The sequence below is a fragment of the Meriones unguiculatus genome, chromosome 10, assembly GCF_030254825.1.
Source record: "Meriones unguiculatus strain TT.TT164.6M chromosome 10, Bangor_MerUng_6.1, whole genome shotgun sequence".
In the NCBI taxonomy this organism is placed as follows: Eukaryota; Metazoa; Chordata; class Mammalia; order Rodentia; family Muridae; genus Meriones; species Meriones unguiculatus.
Genome location: NC_083358.1, coordinates 18,367,900 through 18,390,193, shown reverse-complemented (window position 1 = coordinate 18,390,193; position 22,294 = coordinate 18,367,900). Strand labels below are relative to the sequence as shown.

The 22,294-nt window shown below is 47.5% G+C and overlaps 2 protein-coding genes and 1 long non-coding RNA gene across 4 annotated transcripts; 1 reads left to right on the top strand and 2 right to left on the bottom strand.

Moving 5' to 3' along the window:
• Positions 1-46: 46 nt before the first annotated feature.
• Txnl4b (thioredoxin like 4B) lies at positions 47-8,483 on the top strand. Of its 2 annotated transcripts, none has more exons than XM_021657838.2 (4): positions 47-201; positions 3,056-3,263; positions 5,609-5,760; positions 7,090-8,483. In XM_021657838.2, the coding sequence occupies exons 2-4, from the start codon at positions 3,132-3,134 to the stop codon at positions 7,253-7,255; spliced, it is 450 nt and encodes a 149-aa protein (XP_021513513.1). In that variant the 5' UTR covers positions 47-201; positions 3,056-3,131; the 3' UTR covers positions 7,256-8,483. The 2 variants fall into 2 exon arrangements, with proteins under 2 accessions (XP_021513513.1, XP_060247993.1); XM_060392010.1 differs by lacking the exon at positions 47-201 and adding an exon at positions 633-780.
• On the bottom strand, positions 4,864-6,368 carry LOC132656814 (uncharacterized). Its single transcript, XR_009594557.1, has 2 exons — positions 6,122-6,368; positions 4,864-5,105 (listed from the first exon to the last, which is right to left on the bottom strand). It is a non-coding gene; the product is annotated as an uncharacterized LOC132656814 (long non-coding RNA).
• A 1,316-nt stretch (positions 8,484-9,799) lies between the features above and the next one.
• On the bottom strand, positions 9,800-15,423 carry LOC110561431 (haptoglobin). The gene is made up of 5 exons (XM_021657846.2): positions 15,303-15,423; positions 12,516-12,595; positions 12,153-12,254; positions 11,574-11,648; positions 9,800-10,728 (listed from the first exon to the last, which is right to left on the bottom strand). The coding sequence occupies exons 1-5, from the start codon at positions 15,305-15,307 to the stop codon at positions 9,950-9,952; spliced, it is 1,041 nt and encodes a 346-aa protein (XP_021513521.1). The 5' UTR covers positions 15,308-15,423; the 3' UTR covers positions 9,800-9,949.
• Between the last annotated feature and the right edge of the window lie 6,871 nt (positions 15,424-22,294).

Below are 22,294 nucleotides of genomic sequence, written 5' to 3'. Positions count from 1 at the left end.
AACGAGGTCGGCCATGTTTACTAAGGGCGGAAATGACACTGCTTCCGGTTTGTGCGGTGCAAAGTGGGCAAGAACTAATATCGTTCTGCTTATTGGGCTGTTGACCGGGCGCGCGACGACACGCTCATTTTCTGCGTCCGCGTTTCTCACTTCCGCTCGTAAGGTTCAGGTCCGAGGAAGCTTTTCTAAGCGACAGCCCAGGTTAGTTGGGGTTAAGGTCCTTTCCCACGTTCTGAGGAAGAGGCATTTGTGCGTAGGCTATGCGGTGGAGGGATACCTGACAGGCAGTTTGAAGTGTCCTTCCTGGCCCCTGTGGACCAGGACTAACCCAACCACAGCACCTTGTAAAACGCAAGTGCGGGATAATTTGTAAGGTAGACACGTCTGCCCTGACAGAAATAAAAGTCAAGTCATTTACCCAGTGTAGTGATACACGCCTGTAATCCCCGCAGTCATGAGGCAGGGGCAGGAAGATTGCCAAAAGCTGGAGGCCAAGCTGGGCTACTAAGTGAGACCTTTAGTCGGATAATAGTAAAATGAAATCACCTGTCAGTTCATATTCAGATATGCCCTTTGCCGATATCTTGGGATGTGCATTTCCTTTTTTCTCTGTAAATATTATACATTAAGTTTCTACCAAAAAAAAAAAAGGAATCAGACTTTACATACAGCTTCATAACCTTTTCTCAGTGTATAAGATAGATCGCTGGACTATTATCAGTGTCCTGCTAGGTTGTTTGAGGTTTTCGCCATGACAAATGAGTTGAGTAGCCTATGAACGTAAGTCTTTGTGTCTTTATTCATATTGTAGAAAATAGAGCTTTTGTGTAAAGACTCTTTATCAGTTTTCTTTCCAAACTGATTTTGTCTCTGAATTCCAACAAACTAGGCATTTCCACATGGCCCTTCCTTTGCTCTCTCACCATTCTGTGTATTATGTCCTTATTTAATGTTTGTCAATATATATGTTTTTTTTTTAACCTGCTGTTGTCTACTTACAAAACTGGGTATTCCGAAGGTATTTAGTGTTCTGTTCTTTTATGATTCTCTATTCATATACTTCATGTGGACATTGTCTTGGATATGCTCTTAGTTTCCCACTCCTTCCAGCAATTGTCCAGTACCATACAGGATTCTCTGTTGACCACACACCCTCCTGTTCATCTTTATATTAGTAGCACAGACATTTGTTTGCTTGAATCCTGGTGGCGAGACTGTTTCATATTCTCTGTGTTTCTCTTTCATCAGTAATTTGTTCTGCACTCACAGATGAAATCCCTCCTGGCAGTCAGCTTCTCTATTTATAAAAGTGTGGCCTAGGGGCTGGAGAGATAGTTCAGAGGTTAAGACCACTGGCTGCTCTTCCAGATGACCTGGGGTTCAATTCTGAGCACCCAATTGGCACCTTACATCTGTCTGTAACTCTAGTTCTAAGGAATGTGATGCCCTCCTCTGGCCTTTGCTGGCACCAGCACACAAGTACTGCACAGACGTAAATGCAGGCAAGACATGCATGTAAAAATGTTTAAATAAACTGTGACCTATAGCTGGAACAATGTTGTCTTGTATAAATCTTATTCAAATCTTGTGTGTGTGCATATTCATGTATGTGCATGTTTGCATGTATACCTGTCCATGCAGTTTTGTATACCAAGGGCAATCTGGGGTATCATGCCTTGGGTGCCATCACTCTGGTAGGTTGAAGTTTTCTTCTTGTTTTGTTTTGTTTTGCTTTGTTTTGTTTTGTTTTGTTTTGTTTTTGAGACAAGATCTCAGGTTGGCCAGCAGCTCACTGAATAGGCTAGGCTCGATTACCATCACACCCCAGGGATCCGCTCTGCCGCACCTCCCAGCCCTGAGATTATAACGATGCTCTTGAATACCACGCTTCTTTGAACATGGATTCCAGGGCTTAACCTGCGTCCACACACTTGCCAGGCAAGCACTTTACCAACTGAGCTATCTTCCCAGCCCAAGTTCATACCTTGAAATATAATTTTTGATGAAGAAAAAAAAAAAAAACAGAACCACATCTCATAGCAGTAGTCCTTGAAACTAAATTCAGAGGATCTAATCTCCCAGTCATGTCTTCTGTGGATACCCTCAATAGCAGCTCTTCAATCGGGGTGGGGGGGGGGTCTCTCACATATGGAATTTCTTGCCAAAAAAAAATCAGCAATTTTGTAGCACAAATTCTAGCCTTTGTTTTAGAGCTAGAAGTGTAACAGAGCAAACTACAGAATGAGAAGCCCTGCACCCAAAGGAGACAAAGAGGAAACCGGATTAGACCCCGCTACCTCAGGGTCTCCTGATTTGTGTATTTAATTGTGATTTTCACACACTCTTAATTGGTCTGCTTGCCATGTGATAAAATGCTTCTAGGAAGACTCCTTAAGCCAGAGTTGAGAAAAATACAAACGTCCATCAATGGAGGACCGATGAAGTAGGGGCCACATAGGAAATGGTATGCTACTGTGATCGGATCTGGAAGTTTTATGTGTAGAGATATGGGAATCTCATTAAATATTAGATGTAAAACAGTGCAGAGTGCAGAAAGGTGGGAGGATTAGGTACTGAGCCTCTGCTATCCCCGACCCTCATAGCTGTGCTTCCTCCCACCTTAGACTTGCGGAGATCAGCAACTCTGTCTGCCTCAGCACCTCTCATCAGTTCTGGTTCCATCTGAAGTCTGGCAGTGGTATTAGTGGGAGGGAGGGGTAGCAGCATCCTCTAGTTGCAGGCCAACATCTCTTTGTGCTGCTGTCTCTGCTCAGCCACCTGTGGCTCTCCCCGGCCTCTACCCGGTTGGGAACAGCATTCTGCAGTTTTTAGGCTTTGCCTTGTCTTCCTGTTCCATTCTAATTAAAATCTTCAATCCTCAGATTGGAGGGTGTCATCTCTTCCTTGCTGGGTCAGGCTGGCACATGAAGTTCCGGAAGCTTGGCCCAAGGATGACAAGAGAGGGGGAGCCTCTTCACAGTACAGGCTTCCCGGAAAGTCACCTGAGTACAAGGCCAGTATGTGCTAAGTGGTGCTGTTTTGTTCTTTACATTAGGGCTCACACACTTCGTGCAGACAGCCCTGAGACATTGCAGGATGGATAGCGCAAACTAGCACGGGGTTGTTTCAAGATGAGCTTCCTGTTGCCCAAACTGACCAGCAAGAAAGAAGTGGACCAGGCAATCAAGGGCACTGCGGAGAGGGTGTTGGTTCTCAGGTTTGGGAGAGATGAAGACCCCGTCTGCCTGCAGCTGGATGATATTGTAAGTGAGGTGTTTGTTTTGTTTTGTTTTGGGTTTTGTTTTGTATGTGTGTGTGTGTGTGTGTGTGTGTTTGGTTTTTTTGGGGTTTTGTTTTGTTTTGTTGTTTTGTTTTTGTTTTTGGCAGTTTTAGTTGAAAATTCATCTGTTGTCACTCAGCGTCCTAAAAAGGAACAGGCCTGGTATGGTTTAGCACACCTTCTCTAAGGGCTGATCCAGTGCCTTTCCTGATCAGTGGCCCAAATGGATGGTGAGGTCTGTCCTGACCCTCCCCCACTAGCACCTGTCAAAGCTCACTTCACTGGCCAAGCAGCAGAACAGGAAGTGCCAATACCAGCTGCCTGAGCATTGTCCTTTCAACATTCAAAACAACAACAGTCACAGACTGAGTGTAGAAAGTTCTAGAGAGGTCTAGGAGGAACCCCTCCAAGGTATACAGGTTGCGAAGCGGGGCTCTGAACTATTCCTCTAGCTGCCAGTACTCTTCTTGTTTGCTGCTTCTCGAATGTGCCTGGTGGAGACATCAAATTTCACAGCACATCTTCACACTCAAATTAGTGAAGAGTGGAAATTGTGAGATAGAGTTCCTGTGCCTTTTCTCTTGTCCCTACTTATCATGGAGATGGAACGAAGGATAAACATCTCTCCCCACCCATCTCTGTTGCTACAGTCAACTGTGGAGACCAAATGTAAGAGGAGTCATTATGCTGTTAGAGATGAACGTAGAGGCTGGCTCAGCAGGTCAAGCACCTGCTAGACAACACTTCCTGAGTTCAGTCTCTGGAGCCCAAAGCGGAAGGAGAGAACTGAAACCCGGAAGTTGTCCTCTAACTTCCATGTGTACTCACACGTCATGCGTACACCCCGGTCAATAAGTAAGAATGATATATTAACCTAGAGAACATGATCAGAAATTTATACTTTTAGCTATGGAAGAGAGTATAGATTCTAGGCTGGAAGTGTAGCTCAGCTGCAGAACAGTTGCCTTTTATATATGAGGCCCTGAGTTCAACTCCCAAAGGCCAACAAAACAGTTATATTGATGCGGAAACCACGAGTCCAAAGTTCAAATGCCAGCCCTACTGCTTAGGAGCTGTGTGTCCTGGAACAAACAAGTTCCTCCTGTGCCTCCGCTTTGTCCTCTAAAAGGGTGATGCTAAGCAGCCATAGCCCATGGGGTACACTAACTGTTAAATGGGTTAACAGGTGCGAAGCACTGAGGACAGTTAGCCAGTGGGCGGTGGCATCAGGCTTGCCTCTGCTTTTCATTTCCAGGAGGAAAGCACCTGCGGAAGGTCGGTGTCTGTGTGGATATTTCTAAGTCGTTATGGCAGGTTCTCGGGATCTGCAGTTAGTTTTGAAATACTGAGCATTGACACTAGACCTCATACTGTACCACTGAGCTATGCTCCGAACTCGCTTTAAACGAGCATAAATAATCCACACGGGCCCATGAGATGGCTCAGCAAGTAAGGGCTCTTGCCATTAAGAAGGAGAGACCTGGCCTCAGCAAGCTGTCCTCTGACTCCTGCTTATGCACTGTGCCCACATGTGCCCATCTTACCCCCAGCCCCCGCACACACACAAATAAATAAAACTTCAAAAAAAAAACAAAACTTAATTTCAAAAAGAAAGAATCAAACATCAACAAAACACAAGAAAGTATTTTCCCCAATGTGTCTTAGTTACTTTCCCATTGCTGTGATAAAACCATAACCAAGGCGACTTACACAGGAAAGTTTATCCGGGGCTTACGGTTTCAGAGGGTTAGACTCCATGACCATCATTGCAGGGCATGGCAGCAGGCAGGCAGGCGTGGTGCTGGAGAAGGAGCTGAGAAAACACCTTGACACAAACAAATTGGAAATGGCATGGGCTTACGAGACCTCAGAACCTGCCCATAATGACCCACGCCCTCCAACAATGCCGCTCTAATCTTTCTCAGACAGCTCCACCAGCTAGGACCCAGCCATTCGGACAGATGAGCCCATGGGGGCCAGTCTCGTTCAAACAAGCACACAGTGCCTTTTGACCTACCACCCTCCCACCCGTGATACAGCCTCCGAAGAGGAATGTTGTGTCCAGCTGGGCACAGTGTACACTTTTAATCCCAGCCCTTGGGAGGCAGGCAGGCAGGCAGACCTCTGTGAGTTCAAGGCCAGCCTGGTCTACATATCGAGTTCTGGAATTCAAATGGGATTCTTCATTAGGTATTTTCTCAAACACAATTTTTCTCAAAAATACTATACTAAGTTTCATATAGTGTATGTTTATGGTATGTTTCACAAAAGAAGCGTTATGCGTTTGACATAGTATAGTGTCACCTCCACGCATCTTGTCGTTCACAGCTTTCGAAGACATCGGCTGACTTAAGTAAAATGGCTGCCATTTACCTGGTGGATGTGGACCACACTTCAGTTTACACACAGTATTTTGACATCAGTTACATTCCCTCTACTGTATTTTTCTTCAATGGGCAGCACATGAAAGTAGATTATGGGTGAGTTAAAGTGGCTGTACACTCATTCTGGAAAGTTTCTTTGTTCGGTTGGTTGGTTTCTTTTCAGGGCAGGTCGGGTAGCTCACTACCTTGTATGCTGTTGGCCCCCTGAGCCTGGCTAAGTGAGTGTTGTCTACTTATTTAATGTTCTCTGTTTTTCATGGGAAACTTTAGTGTAAAACGAGAGTGCTTCAAGTGTGATTGGCAAATTTAATTTTCAACTAAATATGAAAAATATATATAGCTTTTGGAAGACTGACCAGCTGTCCTTATGTATAGACAATATAGAATAGCTATATTAACTGAGCATAGAGTAGAAAATTTTACCAAAAAAAGAAAAAATCTGTTGCAAAATACTTACGGGGGGTAGGGGATGGTATTTGGCATTGACAAAAGAAGCATCCCTTCTGGGAAAACACAGTTCTCTCTAGCCGACTGTCTGTTGCCCCTCAGCGAATTTTGAAGTCGTTCTTCAATGACGCCTGTCAAAATAAGTCACATGGTGCTTTCCGTAACGTCCTGCTCTCCACCCTGTTCACACGGCAGTATGAGTTGGCTGTGTCCAGGGGTCACCTCTTGCTGTCGGGCAGATGTGTCTGCCTTCCGGTAACCTGATGGAGACGCGTTTAACACTGTTGGTTTGGAGCTGCTTGTCCTAGGACTCCGCCACTGTACCAGTTTAGTACAGCCTTCTCATGTGGAATTCAGGACACAGTATCAAACACTTTTGTACTTAATCTTTTAACCTAGTAATTACATTTCCAGGAGTTTAATACTATGTTGTAGATGCATATTTTATAACTCTAAGCCAAATACTATCTGTAAAATCACATTGCTTAGTAGTTTGTGATGTGATTCTTATTATCTTTAAAAAGAAATAGGATACACACCCCCACACAGGACTGGAAGGATATACATCAAAAGGTGACTCTGGCCTCACAGCTGATTTTATTTCTCTTTAAAAACTTTCTACAACCAGTATACCTGATGTTTAAAATAATTTGTAAGATTATTTAGTAATACCCACAACTCAGAAGGGTCAGTGCTGAGAACTTGAGAGACTGTGAAAGTTAATGGGTGTCTTTCAGAGACACTGGGCAAGCTCTGCCCACTCAGTACTCAGAGCGCGCTGCATGATACCGATGTGGAAAGTGATAGAAAAGTGGGATCTCTCCCACATTTGATGTGAGTGGCTCACAGCCCTAGATACAGTCCTGAATCCTGTGCCTGGGAAAAAGGCGGCACTCACACATGGAGAGCCTCCCAGACAGGGAGGGAGAAAGAGGCCACCAGTTGCTGCTGACACGGTTATTTCCCTCTGTGCTGCAGGTCTCCGGATCACACTAAATTCGTAGGAAGCTTCAAAACCAAACAAGACTTCATAGATTTGATTGAAGTCATCTACCGGGGAGCAATGAGGGGAAAACTTATCGTCCAGAGTCCTATTGACCCCAAGAACATCCCCAAATATGACCTCCTCTATCAGGACATTTAGCGCACTCGCTGCAGTTGCAGATGAGAGAGGCACGGGTTGGAACAGGGCCGAACCCTGAGGGCCTGTGGGCTGCAGTCCCTCAGAGACACATTCTCTGCCTCAGCAAAGAGATCTGATATGTCTGAAGCCAACGGCCTCAGGGCAGAAGCCCCCGCGCTGCAAGAATCCAGATGCCTGAGTGTCCACTCCCTGAGAGCCTCAGAGCAGTGCTGCAACAGTGTTTGGGTGGGCTTTGTAACCCCCCTTTATCTGGACTTCTCTTTAGCCCTGAGGCTCACGCATCCTCCCTGACACCGAGAACAGTTTGATCAGCCACGGTTACGCTCATGCACCCTCTGCCCCGTGCCTCCATTCACTTGCCCCTTGTGCTCCCTCCGATCCCAGCTTCTCTTGAAAGAATCAACACTATGTTAGTTGTAGGTGAGTTCATCGTTTCTGGCACAGACTGAAAGCGCTACCGTGGTCCACTCCTTTATGGCTGGCAGGTTATTAAACTGCCAAGAGAAAAGTGTGGCCCTTGACCGTCCTCTACAGTTAAAGCTAACCAAGATAACTGGTCTTGGGAAGTAAGAAACGGCAGACGTCCCCAGGAAGCCGTGCCGCCACCCCTTGTATGAAGGACTCAAGACCAAAAAGATCTCAGAATTGTTAACAGGGAAACGTCTTGTACTGTTTGCTAATTCCAGAGGCATTTGAAGAATATCTGATGTGCCAAGGTCCCGTCAAGAAACTCTGTTTCTCTTACACCTCGTAGTGGTGTTGTCCCTGACACTCTGGAATGAGGAGTAGATACAGAGCTGGGGGGTTATGGCCAGGCAGCTTGTGACCTGCTGTGCAGCAAGGGACTTGTTGCCAGCAGAGGCCCAAGAGTGTTACAGGCAGCGCTATCAGCACGGCGCTGTCATCAGCTGCTTTGTAAGCTTGTCCTTCAGGGAAAAGTGAAGTGGGACCTGGTTCTGACGGATGGGGCACAGAAAGAAGGTTGTTTGGGCTTTCTCTGTCCTCTGCTTAAAGCTGAGAGCTGCTTCAGAGATGGGGGAAGAGCCCTTCAGGGATGGGGAAATATCCTCCTTATGATGCATAGGGCTATGGTAGCCACCCTAGACCTGTGGGATGAAAAATTAACGTGAAGAGATGAAAGAGTCGGGTTCCTAATGTTACTGAAGTCCTAGGCTAACATTAAACTTTTTTCCACATCCCTCTGAAAAAATAAAATGTCTTTGTCTAACTCACTGTCAGCCGGGTCTTCTGTCCATCAGCCTAAATGCTCAAGTGCCAGCAAAATCTCCAAACTTGCACAGGAAAAATACTATCATCTTTCTTCCTGAGGGCTAGGATGAGGGCAGAGGGAGGCTCGGCAGTCTAGATTTATGTTTTAGATCTTATCTTGGTTGCTTTCCCCTCCACAAGTATTTATGAAGCATGTGTTATATGCCCTGTCCAGTGCCAGATTCCATGTACTATAAATGACTCCTGGACAGAGAAAGGCCTCTGAGGGGAGAAGAGGAAGCCCTTGTGCAGGAAGGGAGAAGCACTGGTGAAGAGCGAGCAGGAGGCCTGCTAGGGAGGGAAGCAGAGTAAAGGAGGAGAATCCAGAAAGTGTCCTCCTCTCTAGGTAGCGGCCCGCCGCCCGCCCGTTGTCAGCTGCCGTGTGAGTATGTGACTGCGAGGTTTCATTCTCTGGCTGTTTCCTCCCGGGTTCTGGAATGCTTGTCCCCGTCTCCTTGATCCCATAGCTCTACCCCAGGGAGATGCACCAGTGACTCTGAGGCTGAGGGGCACGTCCCTGGGGGCCTGGCACCCCAGGAAGAGAGGCCATGTTTGGAGGAACACCGACCTGAAGGCTTGGGGCAAGGAAGTGTTGAGAGAGAAGAGCTTCCTGATGAGTCTCCCCAGACTCCTTGATCTTGAAGGTGAAAGGGCACATGACTTAACCTCCCGGGACAGGTAGGGTTTCTGTACTGTGGAAGAAGAGCCACTGAGGGAGAGACCCAGCTCTGCCAAGTCCCAGAGCATTCCAGCCGGGGGACTCCAGAGAGACCCTAGTGTCCATCCCTAGTGGAAGGGATCTGGAGACAAGCAATAACCAGAGAGCATAAGCCACTGAGGGAATCTGTGGGCTGGGCTGTGTATCAAGTCCCCAGCTGGCCTGCATGTGCCTGTTTCGGTTTCTGGGGCACTGGCAGGTGCACAGACCCAAGGGCTTCTATCACGACCCTCCTTGTCCCACGCTGAGCTTGCACTCCTCACGGGCTCACAGTAGACCCAGGGTCCAGCACACCTCTGCGGCCAAGTAGCTGGTGACCTTGATCAAAACACGTCTCCAAGTCTTTTCCCTTGGCTGAAAATCAAGGGTCACAGGGATCTCCTCGAGACCTGACTCTCATGAGCATGACTCCCCAAGGCAGTCAGTAGCACCCTGGGGATTTCCTGGCACCTTGGGATGGGGGGGAGGGTCCTCGTTTTTTTTCAGTAGACCATGCTTCTTGGCTACCCAGCACTGTAAATGAGAATAAAAGCCACAGACTACATGGAGCCCAGAAATGGGTCAGGAGCAAGTTCTTTATTATCGGCTCACACCCCACAGATTGTGTCCCCAACCCCTCCACTTCCCCCTCCTCCATGGTCAACTGGGCCCTCAGACAGTGACTCCCAGCCTGGGCCGCCGAGCATAGCCTTCCAGTCAGCCCTGCACTACTCCTTGGCCATGGTTTCCCGAATCCAGTCCAGGATGTCGGCCACCTTCATGTACACGCCATACTCGGCCACACCACAGCTCTTGTCAAAGCTCAGGATCCCTGCTGCATACCACGTGTCCTCCTCCATGTCGTGAACGGCAAAGGCGCTGCCAGCGTCGCCGTAGCACGTGTCTTCCTGGAACTTGGTCAAGCCAGCACAGAAGGTGTGCTCATTCAAGATGGGCTGTACCCCAACAGGACTCTTGGGGGCTTTCTTCTCAGGCACTGTGCTGTCCTCATAATGACGCACACAGCTCTCCTGGTCGGCCACAGGCAGCATGACATACTTGAGGCGATCAGTAAACCTGAAGTTGGCGTTCCGCCCCCAGCCGGACACATAGCCCATGCGGCCCGGTACCACATAGTCTTTGGAAGGCAGGCAGATGGGCATCACCCTCTCGTTGACAGGCACCTTCTGCTTGAGCTTGATTAGCCCGATGTCCACCACAGAACGGTTGGGGTGGAGAACCACCTTGTCAATATCCACCAGCTGCTTTCTCCCCACATAGAGTTTCAAGGTAGGGGCAATGTCCTTGGCCGACGTGTCCTCGCTGTGATTCAGGTAGAGGTTCTTGGCTGTAGTCAGCAGCCACTGGTCGCTGATCAGCGTGGCTCCCGTGGTGAGTTCATGGCGGGAGACCATCTTGGCCTGCCAGGGAAAGCTGCCTTTGGCATCCATGGAACCGCCGATGATGCGCTGCACCTGCTCCACGGGATGCTTGGGCTTCCCACACACTGTGAAGGGAGGGATGGAGGGATGGAGGGATGGAGGGATGGAGGGACGGAGGGATGGAGGGATGTGAGCAGCAGAATGGAGCTGGCCCCATCTTCAGAGGCCCCGGAAGCATTAGCTGCTGCTGCTTCCGCACCCAGCAATAAGCAAACACTCCTTGCCACCTGCTCCTTTCCTTTCTTGTGTTTACATATCAAGAGACTTAATGTTTTTAACCCTGGCTGATAAACTACTATATAAATACATATACATATCTGCACACATATATAAACATCACACACACACATTCCACAGTTCTCTGGAAGGGCTGGAAGCTCTGTGTACATTTCATTCTCAGACAAAGATGGCCCGGTAGCAGCATTTTCAGGAACACAGGTTGTTCAGATGTTGAAGCTGAACACAAGGCAGGTTGGCAGTGCCCACCATTGATAGCAGCACGGTTGGACAGAATTCTTATTTAGGCGGTAGAGAGAACTACGTAATACAGGGGTCCCAGCTGCCTCAGATCCTTCCCTATCCCTTATCAGCTTATGTTATTTCCTCCCTGGCCCAGTCCTTCCTGGGGAGTTCACGTCACCTTTGGCCAAGGCTCTGAAAGCAGAAGGCATCTGTTCTGTACAGAGGCATCTCAGTGGGAAGCAGTGTAGACGGTTGATTCAGCCAAGCCCTTAGGCCTAAGGAGCAGGCCACTCAGCTCCCTGGGAGCAATATTGCCCCTGCTTTGCCAGCTGTGGTTCTCTCTGACCCCTGTCTTGGTTCTTACATCTTCAGGCCACACAAGAGGAACACAGCTTTGCCACATTTTAGCCCCAATCCCTGCCCCTGCTTTAAAGCCCTCATCACCCACCTGCCTCACACTCGGGGAGTCTGTCTCCGGCAGCTGTGTTCACCCATTGCTTCTCACTGTTTAAGGTATACACTCCTGAAACAAAACGGGAAGGTGAGCTCACAGAAAGTGAATCTGCCCCATCCCCACCCCATGTAGCATGAGGAGATGTCTAACAAGAAAGGTTAAAGAGCTGGAGGAAAGGGAGAAAAGGACAATGCCAGGAAGGAAGGCCAGAAGTGCCGTGACCTCTGCCTCAGGTCACGTTCTGTCTGACAGGAGTCAATCGTGGCAGATGGCAGCATAGGACAGGAAGAAGTCAGGATTCAGATCCTGACTCTGACTCTCACAGGCTACCATAGCCTCTGTACCTTGGTTTCCTTGTTGAAAAAAATGAAACTAAGAGTGTCTCTCAAAAAAAAAAGAAAAAGAAAAAAAAAAAAGAAAGGAAGAAAGAAAAAAAAAGTGCTATGAGAACCACAAGAGCTTTAAAGATACCGTGAAGCTCTTAGAAACTGTCAGGAACATGGCTGCCCAGGGTTATAGGTAACAACAGGCAGGACCAGGGTGTGAAGGGAGGGACGCTTGTCCAAGCCTTACCATCTCCTTCGGTCCGCAGTCTGTAGAATTGTCGGCAGCGATAGCGAACCAAATGCTCCACGTAGCCATTTGCAATCTCCGGGGGCTTTGGGCAGCTGTCATCTGCCAAGAAGAAGCCAGAAAAGGCCGTGGTGGCTCAGATGGCTCCCCATGAAAAGTCGACAGAGATGGAGCCGCCCTGCACACCAGACTCCCTTGCACTCTAGTGGAAGCTGAGGAAGGGAGGCCCCAAAGATCTAGAGTAGAAGACGACCTGAGTCTTCCCTAACAGTGCAGGTCTGATGGGGCCAGACTAGGGCACCCATCAGAGTGCTCCAAAGCAGAGCTGGGGTGCACAGCCCCTGGGAAACCCCAAAACCTCACCTTCAAAATCCATGGCATCATTTCCCAAGTCAGCAAAAAGCTGTCCCCAGAGCAGGAGGGTGACAACAGCTCCCAGGGCTCTGTAGAGAGGTGGCAAGGAAGGAGTGGAGTTAGTCTTCCTGCATGTGCGGTCTTGCATGTACCCCATCACACACACACACACTTTCCATTAAGCAGATAGTAGAGAAAGAGAATGAAATGCTGAAACCAAAGGGCTGCATCCCACCCCCACCCCCACCCCCAGGCTTCAGCAAACTCCAGACACACAGCAAGCTCTGTGTCACTGGGAACTCTGCACAAGCTTCAGAACGGGACCACCGTGACAGAAGAAAGAAGACACCAGTGTGGTAGCATGTATGCCATCCCAGACCTCTGAGGCAGAGGCTGGGGCTGGAGGATTGAGAAATTTGAAGCGCCTGTCTCAGAAAAGCTGAGAGATGTGGGGAGTGAGAAAAGAGAACTCCAGTGATGATCCGTGGTGTCTAGAAAGAAGCCTCTGCCACACATCTGTGAAATGAGACACTGTTAGAACATTGTAGCTAAGCTACCTTAAAGAAGATGGCTACAGTTTATTTTGCTATCCTCACTACTTTTGATATGTCCCATGTAAAAGAATGTTAATTCAGAAACATGGTTGTTCTGGGAAGAGATCACATCCAAAGACCTTCCAGGTCTATGTGATCCAGCTGGAATACAGACATGTACGCCTTTAATCCAGGAGACAGAGGCAAACAGATCTGGGTTCAAGGCTGGCCTGGTTTAGAGCAAGAAACACTTAGATCCAGGCCTGGTGGTATATGCCTTTAATCCCAAACAATGAAAGTAAAATTAGTTTGTAGAAGGAAGCACCCATGTTTGAAAGTGACTGTCAGAAAAAAGTGAGGAATCTGAGAAAGACTTGACGGAATAGGATATGCCCAACCCTCAGGAGAAGAGAGAGGAAAGGGAAGCTACCTAAGGGGCAATGCAGAGAGGAAGAAAGGAGGAAGTTTTACCAGGAGAAGTTTTACCACAGTGCTGGATTACCCCCAGAGGTGGGAAAGGGAGCAGGGACTGACAATCTGACACTGTATTGGGGGGGGGGAGGTGTTAGACCTTTCTTTGAGTCATTTCTGTAAAAAAAAAAAAAAAAGAGAGAGAGAGAGAGGTTGAACGTGAGAACAAGCTAGACACAGGTGGAGATGGAATGAGCCAGAGAATGAGAAGGAGCCAGAAGACTTCTAGATTGCTGGAGTTAGTTTGAGGCCAAGCAGAGCAATTCTGGGCCCAAGAGAGAAGCCAGATTGAATAAGTCAGCTAGGAGAGGGGTTTGAGTTGAACCAGCCAGCCCAGAGCTCAGAAAGAACAAGAAAGGGTGAGCTTTGTTGGGATCAGTAAGCAGGCACTTCCACGGCCAGCCCCAAGGGACCTGACAGACCAGTTATCAGGCATTTGTGAAGACACCCTGACCACCTGGAATTACCTGCGCATGCCCTGGGTCACCCTATAAGAGAACTGGAGCCCTCCCCTCTCCCTCTCTCTTACTCTTACTCTCTTCTCTTCTCTTTCTCTCCCCCTCTCTCTCTTTCTCTCTCTCTCTCTGCAACCCCCCTTCCCCTAATAAACCTCCTACGTGGAACCGATCTCGTGGTGTGATTTGTGAACCCGCGTGTAACCTCCATAGGCGCACAGGCGTACATTTCCCAACATTGGTGTATTAGTCCTAACAAGCTTATTAAGCAGTAAGTCTTAGAGGCTGAAAACATTCTGGGCCTGGATTAGACTGTATGGAGGCTAGAAGCTTCCAGGACTAGGCCTAGGTTAGCAGAAGGAGGCAAGAAGAAGCCTCCAAGACAACAATTACCTCAGGAGAATAAAAGTTCCTTTTACAATCCCATAATGAAAAGATTATAGTGTCTTCTTGTTGTCCTTAAGGTCTCTTTGCCCAGTCTGAACTCCTGGGCTCAGCTTACCTCAGCTTCTAGAGTCTCCACGTGTGCACCATCACCCCTAATGCATATATGGTTGTTCCTATTATTTTGTGAGTATTTGCCTCTAAAGGATGGCATGTCAAACCCAAAAATGCCAGAGGTTACCTGGAGAACACCGGCTTCCTAAAGGCATGACTGTGGCCATCATTGGTGCACAGGCCACACTTAAAGGTAGCCAACTTCCAACCAACGTTGGCCAGTCAGGAATTTCTGGGTGACACTATGCTTCTAGTCTTTTTTCAGCCTTCAAAATCTTTCTATTTTGATTTAAGAAAAAAATGTGTGCCTTGATTGTATCGGTAAGATGTATGACTTCTGCCTTTTTTTCGTTAAAAGCAGGAGGTCATTTGATAGCACAGCTAGTATTCCAGGAAGCTGCTGCATGCTGGTGAAAACAAGGCATCTCAAGGGGAAAGATCTTCCTCAGAGACACAGCCCCACCTGACGGCCCACCTCCTGTGGGTGCAGGAGGAAGGGGTTTAGTCACCGGCCCTTTCCTCCCTGAGGCTCTAGGCACATCCTGCCATTGACATTTCAGCATGACGTTGTCACCTACAAAATTCACACTCAAGCTGCAGGACCAAGTTTTTTTTAAAAAAAAAAAAAAAGAAAAAACGTTCATAACACTGTAGGTAAGTTTACAGTTTTGTGTCCCTCTGCATTCACAGCTGTCCTCAGCCACATGTGACCTGCAGGCTAGGGGCTAGATCCCCCTAGAACCTTAGCCCGTTGGCCCCATTCCTGAACCCCATTCTTGCACTTCTCCCCTAGGCTTCTACACTGTCCTCAAAGCGTGAAGCGTGCGCCGTGGACTCACCTCATCTTGGCCTCTCTTGCCTCTCTCTGGAAGGGCTGTGACGCCGTGACTCCTGCCAATGCTTTTATGCTTCAGGATCTGACCCCAGCTCCTCCTCTTCCAATTCTGTGTTTGCACAATGTCGGCCTTGCTAAGGTCACTCCTGTTGTTCCAGGAACCAAACCCCTGTCAAGAGCTGAGCTCTTGCTTCACACTTGGCTCCCCCTGTGGTGTTATTTTACAAATCATGAAGAAATCTAGTAACTTCGTGACCCTCCCACCCACCACAGAGGTGGATAACCCCCAGAGGTTGGGATGGGGAGCAGGGCCTGGCAGTCTGACACTTTACTGTGTGTTTGGGGTGGGGGGCTGGTTAGGCCTTTCTTTGAGTTATTTCAGAGCCCTTTTAGACACCCTTGTGACCTGGCCTATCTGGGACTATAAAGAAAGTGTTTCCTTTTCTCAATCAGGCCACCTAAGTGTGGCCATCTCCTGACTTTGGAAAGCTCTGGAGCTTGAAATCAGTAGGCTGGGCTGATTGGGTCTGGTCCGCTGCTCTTTAATCTCTGGGGTACAGAGCTGTAGTATGGTGTGGAGCTGTAGTATGGACTGACACGGGGCCCTTGGGCTGCCTCTTCACTCCGGACTTTCAAGTACTCAAAAAGGTTCATCTTGAAATCATTTCAAATCCAGTGCAGAAATTCCTGCAGTCTCACTCAGGAAGAACAGTGAAGAAGGCATTTCCATTTCACAGTTCCTCCCCCACCCGTGTGGACATCTTCCTGTTTTCAAAAGGGTTCCAACTCGAAACCAGTGAAGTGAGCCTGCTGTGTCTCCTCTGACTGTTCTTAGCAAACCACACACCCCCCATAGTTAGCGTGGACACAGAGCAAACCCAACAGCAGGACTTCCCACAGCTTCTTAGTCCAGTGGCTAGTCCAAATGGGCAGCTGAGAAAAATCAATGTTTCAGTCAAATACCTTTTCTGGTGTGCTGTTTGCTCAAATGTGGCAACCCCATCTGAATGGCTTCACTCATTAAAAAAAAAGAAGAAAAAAAGCTGTTTTTAAATTAGATTGTACCAAAGAATCACTTGGGCTGTTAATAATGACATTGATGTGATACCAGAATAAGTAGGAAGAGCACAGATACCTTTCAACAGGATACTGGTAACTACTGTGTGGTGTGGTTGCACAATGGAATATTATACAGCCATGAAAATGCTTGGACAACAGAAAATAGACATAATCTTACAATTTTGAAAAAAAAAAGCACAAAGTAGCAGAAGATTGCATTGGGAATAATACTGCTTTTATAGAGCTCAAAACCAAGCATAGCTTGGCAAAAGATTCTTAAATATAACACCCAAATCACAAACAATATCCAGAAAGTGAAAAGAAAGGGTTGGATCCATGGCTCAGTAGTTAAGAGCACTTACTGCTCTCCCAAAGGTCCCAAGTTCAGTTCCCAGCGTCAGATGGCTTATAACAGCCTGTGATTTCAGCTCTAGGTCATCAAATGCCTTTGAACTCAGAAGCAAGGCACACAGACACACACTTACACATAATTTAGAAACAAAAACTTAAAAAATCCACAGAAAAGGAGAAAATGTTTGCAGATACTCTGCCTGATAAAGGCATAATATCCAAAATATGTGAAGGTCTCCTACAGCAAAATAACAAAAAGAGAAATGACCCATTAAAACGGGGGCGAAGATCACAGCACTGAGGAGCCGCAGCCCAGGCTGTACAGTGAGAGCCTGGCAAGAAAGGCAAAGTATAAATAAAGATTTCGAACAAATGGCCAAAGAACAGGTGGAAAGATGCTCACATCAATTATGGAAGTCGCCCAACTTCTCCCTCTGGCCTGCACACACATACACACTTGCACATACACACATACACATGTGTACACACATGTACACACACTCACATGCATGCATATGTGCTCGCATACATACATGGACACACAAACACATGTACTCACACACATGTGTACGTACCTGTATACGCACACATCCTAACATCAAGAAAGAAAATTTACTCAGGAGCATTGAAAAAAAATCTCATTAGCAAACTACTGTAATCCCATTTACCAGAAATGGCCATAAATTGTGGGGGTTGGGGTGTCCATGTGTGGTGGGTGTGGGTGCACGCGTGTGTGCAAAACAGGCCCTGGGGAAGATGTGGAGAAATCAGAATCCTCACGCACCGTGGTAGGAACGGGGAACGGTGCATGGTCCACAGCACAGCCCCATGGTCTGCCCAAAAGCCAATCACAGAACCACAGCGTGCCCCCGCCATCCCACCTGCGGCGTATTGTACAACGCTTTACTCCCAGAGTGAAACGTCCCATACGGCAAGGAAGCTAAATACCTCGAAACAGCTTCAGGAAGTTCCTGAAACTGACCAGATTCACGAGGCCTCTCCCTCCCAGTGTAAGCACTAACGCCGCAAAGGAGACTCAGGCAAGACAAGCTGCAAAAAAAAGACCCTGAGCCCAGAGCAGTTGCCTGGGAGAGGTTAAAGGTCAGAGTCACTTGGAAAAGTCACTCTGCAACCTGAGGGGCTGCCTGTTGTCACTCATGCTGGGGTGGCCTTGGATGACACGGCTGTCTTTGGGTCATTGCTGCTCCCATAAGTAACTCCTCACCCACATTCCTGTAAGTAATACCAATAAAACTCACTGGTTCACCAGGTTGGACTTTGGTAGTATCTGTACTTTGGTCTGTTGTGGGATGCAGGGAAAATTTTGTCACCCAACAAGGTGTCCACCCAAAGGAGCTGAAACGAGACTTTGTGGCAATGCCCACCACAGCGTCTTCACACTGGTCCGAAGGTGGAAACAGCCCGGGGCCCATTAACAGGAGAATGAACAGTGTGGTATGAACGTGCAAGATAATGTTATTCACCTACAGAAAAGGATGGAGCTGCCCGATGCCTCCGATAGTGTAAACAAGCCTTGGGAAGACACTAGAAGGAGGGAGCTGGAAGAGGCAGTCAGAGAGGCACAAAGCGGATCAGAAGCCCTCAGAGGAGGGGCTGGCCAGACAGGTCACTTGCTGCTAAGAGTCCCGGAAACTACATGGTGGAGCAAGTCACATGTTTGCACACACACACACACACACACACACATATTTTTAAAAAGTAAGAAACTTCCAGAAGCTGGGAGAAGGGAGAGCCGTTGCTTAATATTTGTGTAGTTTCTGGTTGGGTGATGAAAATGTTTTGGGAACAGTGGTAACAGTTGCACAATGCTGCTGATGTAGCCCATGCAGCTGAAGTGAAAGTGGAGAGTGGCTAAAGTCAAGCTGTACATTATATGTGTTTGTGTATGTTATATGTATATGTGTGTATATGTAATAAAAACAGTCCAGAAATGACTAGTACGCAAATTTCACCGCATGGGGGAAAAGCAAGCAAAATTCAGCAATAAATTGTATAGCCATATACTCCAGTGATATAAAAACCTTACTCTTCAAGTTCTCAGGGGGAACGGAAAACCCAGAATCTAAAGTGTGACCTGTCCTGAGGGGATGGAAAGAAGCCACTAGAGAAAGCACCTGGGAAATATGAAAATAACTGAGTGACTGTGGGTGGCCCAGCTGTTGGCCGGGGCGGTGAGTCTGTGGATGTGTATTTTACTGCGCCTGTTGTCTGTCCATGTGCATGCCCACATACAGTGTTTTTAGATTATTAAGTATTTGTATTTTCAAATAGAGTGGAGGAGGAAGTCCCTGGGAAACTCACCCAGCCCTCTCTCTCACAGAGCTGTCCATTGGAGAGCCAGGTGCTTGCACGCAGTGAATTCAGACACTTTCCCATTAGTAAGGGGACCTTGTTTCCCCATTCTTTCAGTCTGGCTTTGGCTGTGTGACTGTTTGAAATAGTGCAAATATAACTTAAGGATAGACCTGAAATAGGGATGGCTTGTTGAGGCCCGTGTGGGTTACAGCGAACTTTGAGTTTGTTTTAGAACTGAAGGAATGTGGCCCGAGTCATCACAACCACAATGGGTGTGACTCAGAGAGGCAGAGCCCCTAGGACTGCGTGTCCTGAGGATGCCATGCTGTTATGGGGCATCGCTCTGCTTGCTGCCCTCGCCATCTTTACTTCCTTCTTAATTTAGGGGTTGCATGAAAACTCTCAGGGGCTTCTAGCCTCTCACTGGGCAGTATCCTTGGCACTTACAGTAATAGTGCTTGGCCTTCTCCAAGCGTTGCTGCTGGAGCAGATTAACTCATTCACCACCCTCAGAAAGGACCTAGAGATGTAGGCTGTTGGCAATGACCACCACCCTTAGAAAGAATTTGGAGAAGCAGATTGTTAGTAAGGTTAGGTAAGGTTTCTTTTTGTTTTGTTTTGTTTTGTTAGTGGCTCTGTTGTAGAAAATCTTAGGGAACAATTTGAAGTCCAGGAAGGCACACTCTTAATAGTTGAGCTAGGGACTTTTTGAGGTCAGGGAACAAGAGTAACAGCAATGGCTGATATGACTCTCTTGCTAAAGCCGGGCTGCTGATCAAGGTGATGATCGATTTTCTGTACCCATTTTGCCCTCCGCTTCCTGATATGATTTAATAAAAATCCATTTATTTAATAATAAATAGATGTGCACCTTGAGGATTTAAAGTAGAAATGGCTGATTGTTTTTATATAAAAGTTTAGATTTGGATTCTTTTAAGATTGATATAAGATCACTTTTTAAGACAATTGATCCTTTCTTTGTCACCACAAATTGCAGCGTGCCAGTAAGGAGAAACTAGCTGAGAAAATTACCTTGCTTGCTTACATTCTCTTAATCTAAAACAGGTTGCCTAGCTACAAATGTATGTGGGTGCGTGGAAATAATTTGTTTTCTTCACCTGTAGTAATGAAAATTATTTTCATGAAAAAGTATCGGGGAAACATATTGTCTTTTTGTGATCATTCACTAGAAGAAAAATAGAGTGTAATCGCATTGTAATTTTTATCCTGCTTGAGAGATTTTGCTGGGACATATAAACTATGGGAGAAAAAAAATAAAGTTGTAGGACCTTTGCTCCATCCACCAAATGTATGTATGTGAATGTATGTATATATGTAAAATGGTTGAAGTCTGTCTTGCTTCATCCATCAAGTGTGCATGTGTGTGTGTGTGGGGGGGGGTCTTTCTCCCTTTTCTTTTTTCATTTTGATGGCCAGTAAATCAAAAGAGTTTCTCATTGGCCACAGAGAGTACAAAAGAGTACCAGCCCTAGAATGAAGCTTTATTCCCTCCAAGAAGAGTCTGCTGAGTGATCAATGGCTGATGCTACACCCTGCCTCAGTTTACCCTGATCTGTCGAAGCTGGCCTTCATACTGGCACCTGAACTTGCCTTCCCTTTACCAAACATGGAACCCAGAGGCCACCGTGCAGAGGGACCTGAGTCATTCCCCTACTGTAGGAGACTTGAGGAGGACACGGGAATCCCGGCCAGCCAGCCCCTCTTCAGAAGCCCTCTACGTGGTGAGCATGGGTAAGTGCTTGAGCCAGCTGAGACCTGCACAGACCACACTGCAGCTCAGCACAGACCACATTGCAGCTAAGCACAGACCAACAGTTGCTCCTCAGAATCACAAGGCCTGCTGTGGTCACTGAGCCAGCCTGGAGAAGGCTTGTTAGGCAGCTAGCATCCGAGGAGCAGGGAAGGCCAATTGCTGCTGCCTCCAGCCCCTGGGGCAGGGACTTGCTTCCCAGTGCATTGCAGAGGCTTGCCAAAGAGAAGGCTCACTGCAGACTGAAGGTGTCCCTGAGCTGGCAACCTTCCCTCTGGAGGCACTATCCCTTTCTGCCTCCCTCCTCACACATACACACATACAGACACATGCACAGAGACAATCCACCAGCCCTCCCTTCCAGAAATCATCACACCCCAGTCTCTGGACACCTCCAGTCTTACAAGTGTCACCACTCTGTGGTGTTTCTTGTCCTTCATTTCTGGGCCTCTGTGGGACCCAGCGCAGTATGGAGAGCCCGACCTTTGGAGACTTCCTCTAGATGCACGTGGTACCCTAAGAGGGGGTCTAATCTGAGAGCCACCATGCTGCCTTTCCTATCTCCTGAGCCTGTTACCCTGACCGCTCCTCCCTGGCCCCACAGCCCCCCTGATCTGGGTGTCCTTCATGAAGGTGACATAAAAAGGATTCATCCCAGAAGCTGTGTTCTCCATCAGGACAGACAAAAATAGAGGGGGCAGGTGAGAAGATTCCCAGCCACAGGTGCGGGCCTGCGTGCGTGCGTGCGTGCGTGCGTGCGTGCGTGCGTGCGTGCGTGCGTGCTGGCATTAAAGGCTTGTGCCCACCGTGGCTTGGCAGGATAGCTATTTTTAAAGGTTCATCAGAAAGGATTCTAGTTACTGCCCATCCTGCTGCCCCTTGCCATGAACGCAGTCACCGTTCTCCAAAAGAAGGCTCGTCTCAGCCAGACAAAGCGGCCATACCTATAATCCCAGCATGCACTAGGCCTGGAAATGGGATTTCAAGCCTATTCTAGGCTACATAGGGCATTCAAGACCAGCCTGGGCTACATTCCAGAACAGCCTGGGCTAAAGGCACAACAAGAACCTATCTCAAAACAAAAGTTCACTTGGTCACAAAATTCTTGAGATTTTTGCCCACTGCAGAAAAAAAACATAAATTTATTATTATTTTATTTTTATCATATTATTTTACCACCCCAAGGTAACTAATAACTGGGCTACTTAACTACTTTTCTTTTATTTGTGTATGGGCACAAGCATGTGTGTGTGTGCATACATGTATCTATGCCTCTATGCACTGAGCTGGCTCAGTGGCTCCTTCTTTGGACTCCTTGTATTGTCTCTCTTCCATGTCAGCTTCTCCTGTTGTTTTGTTTGGTTGGTTGGTTGGTTGGTTTGGTTTGGCTTGACTTGCTCATTTTGCTTTGCTTTGTTTTCATTTTTATTTGTGTGTTCGTGTTTATGTGCAAGTGTGTACACACAGGCAGGTGCCCACAGAGGCCAGAAGAGGGCGTC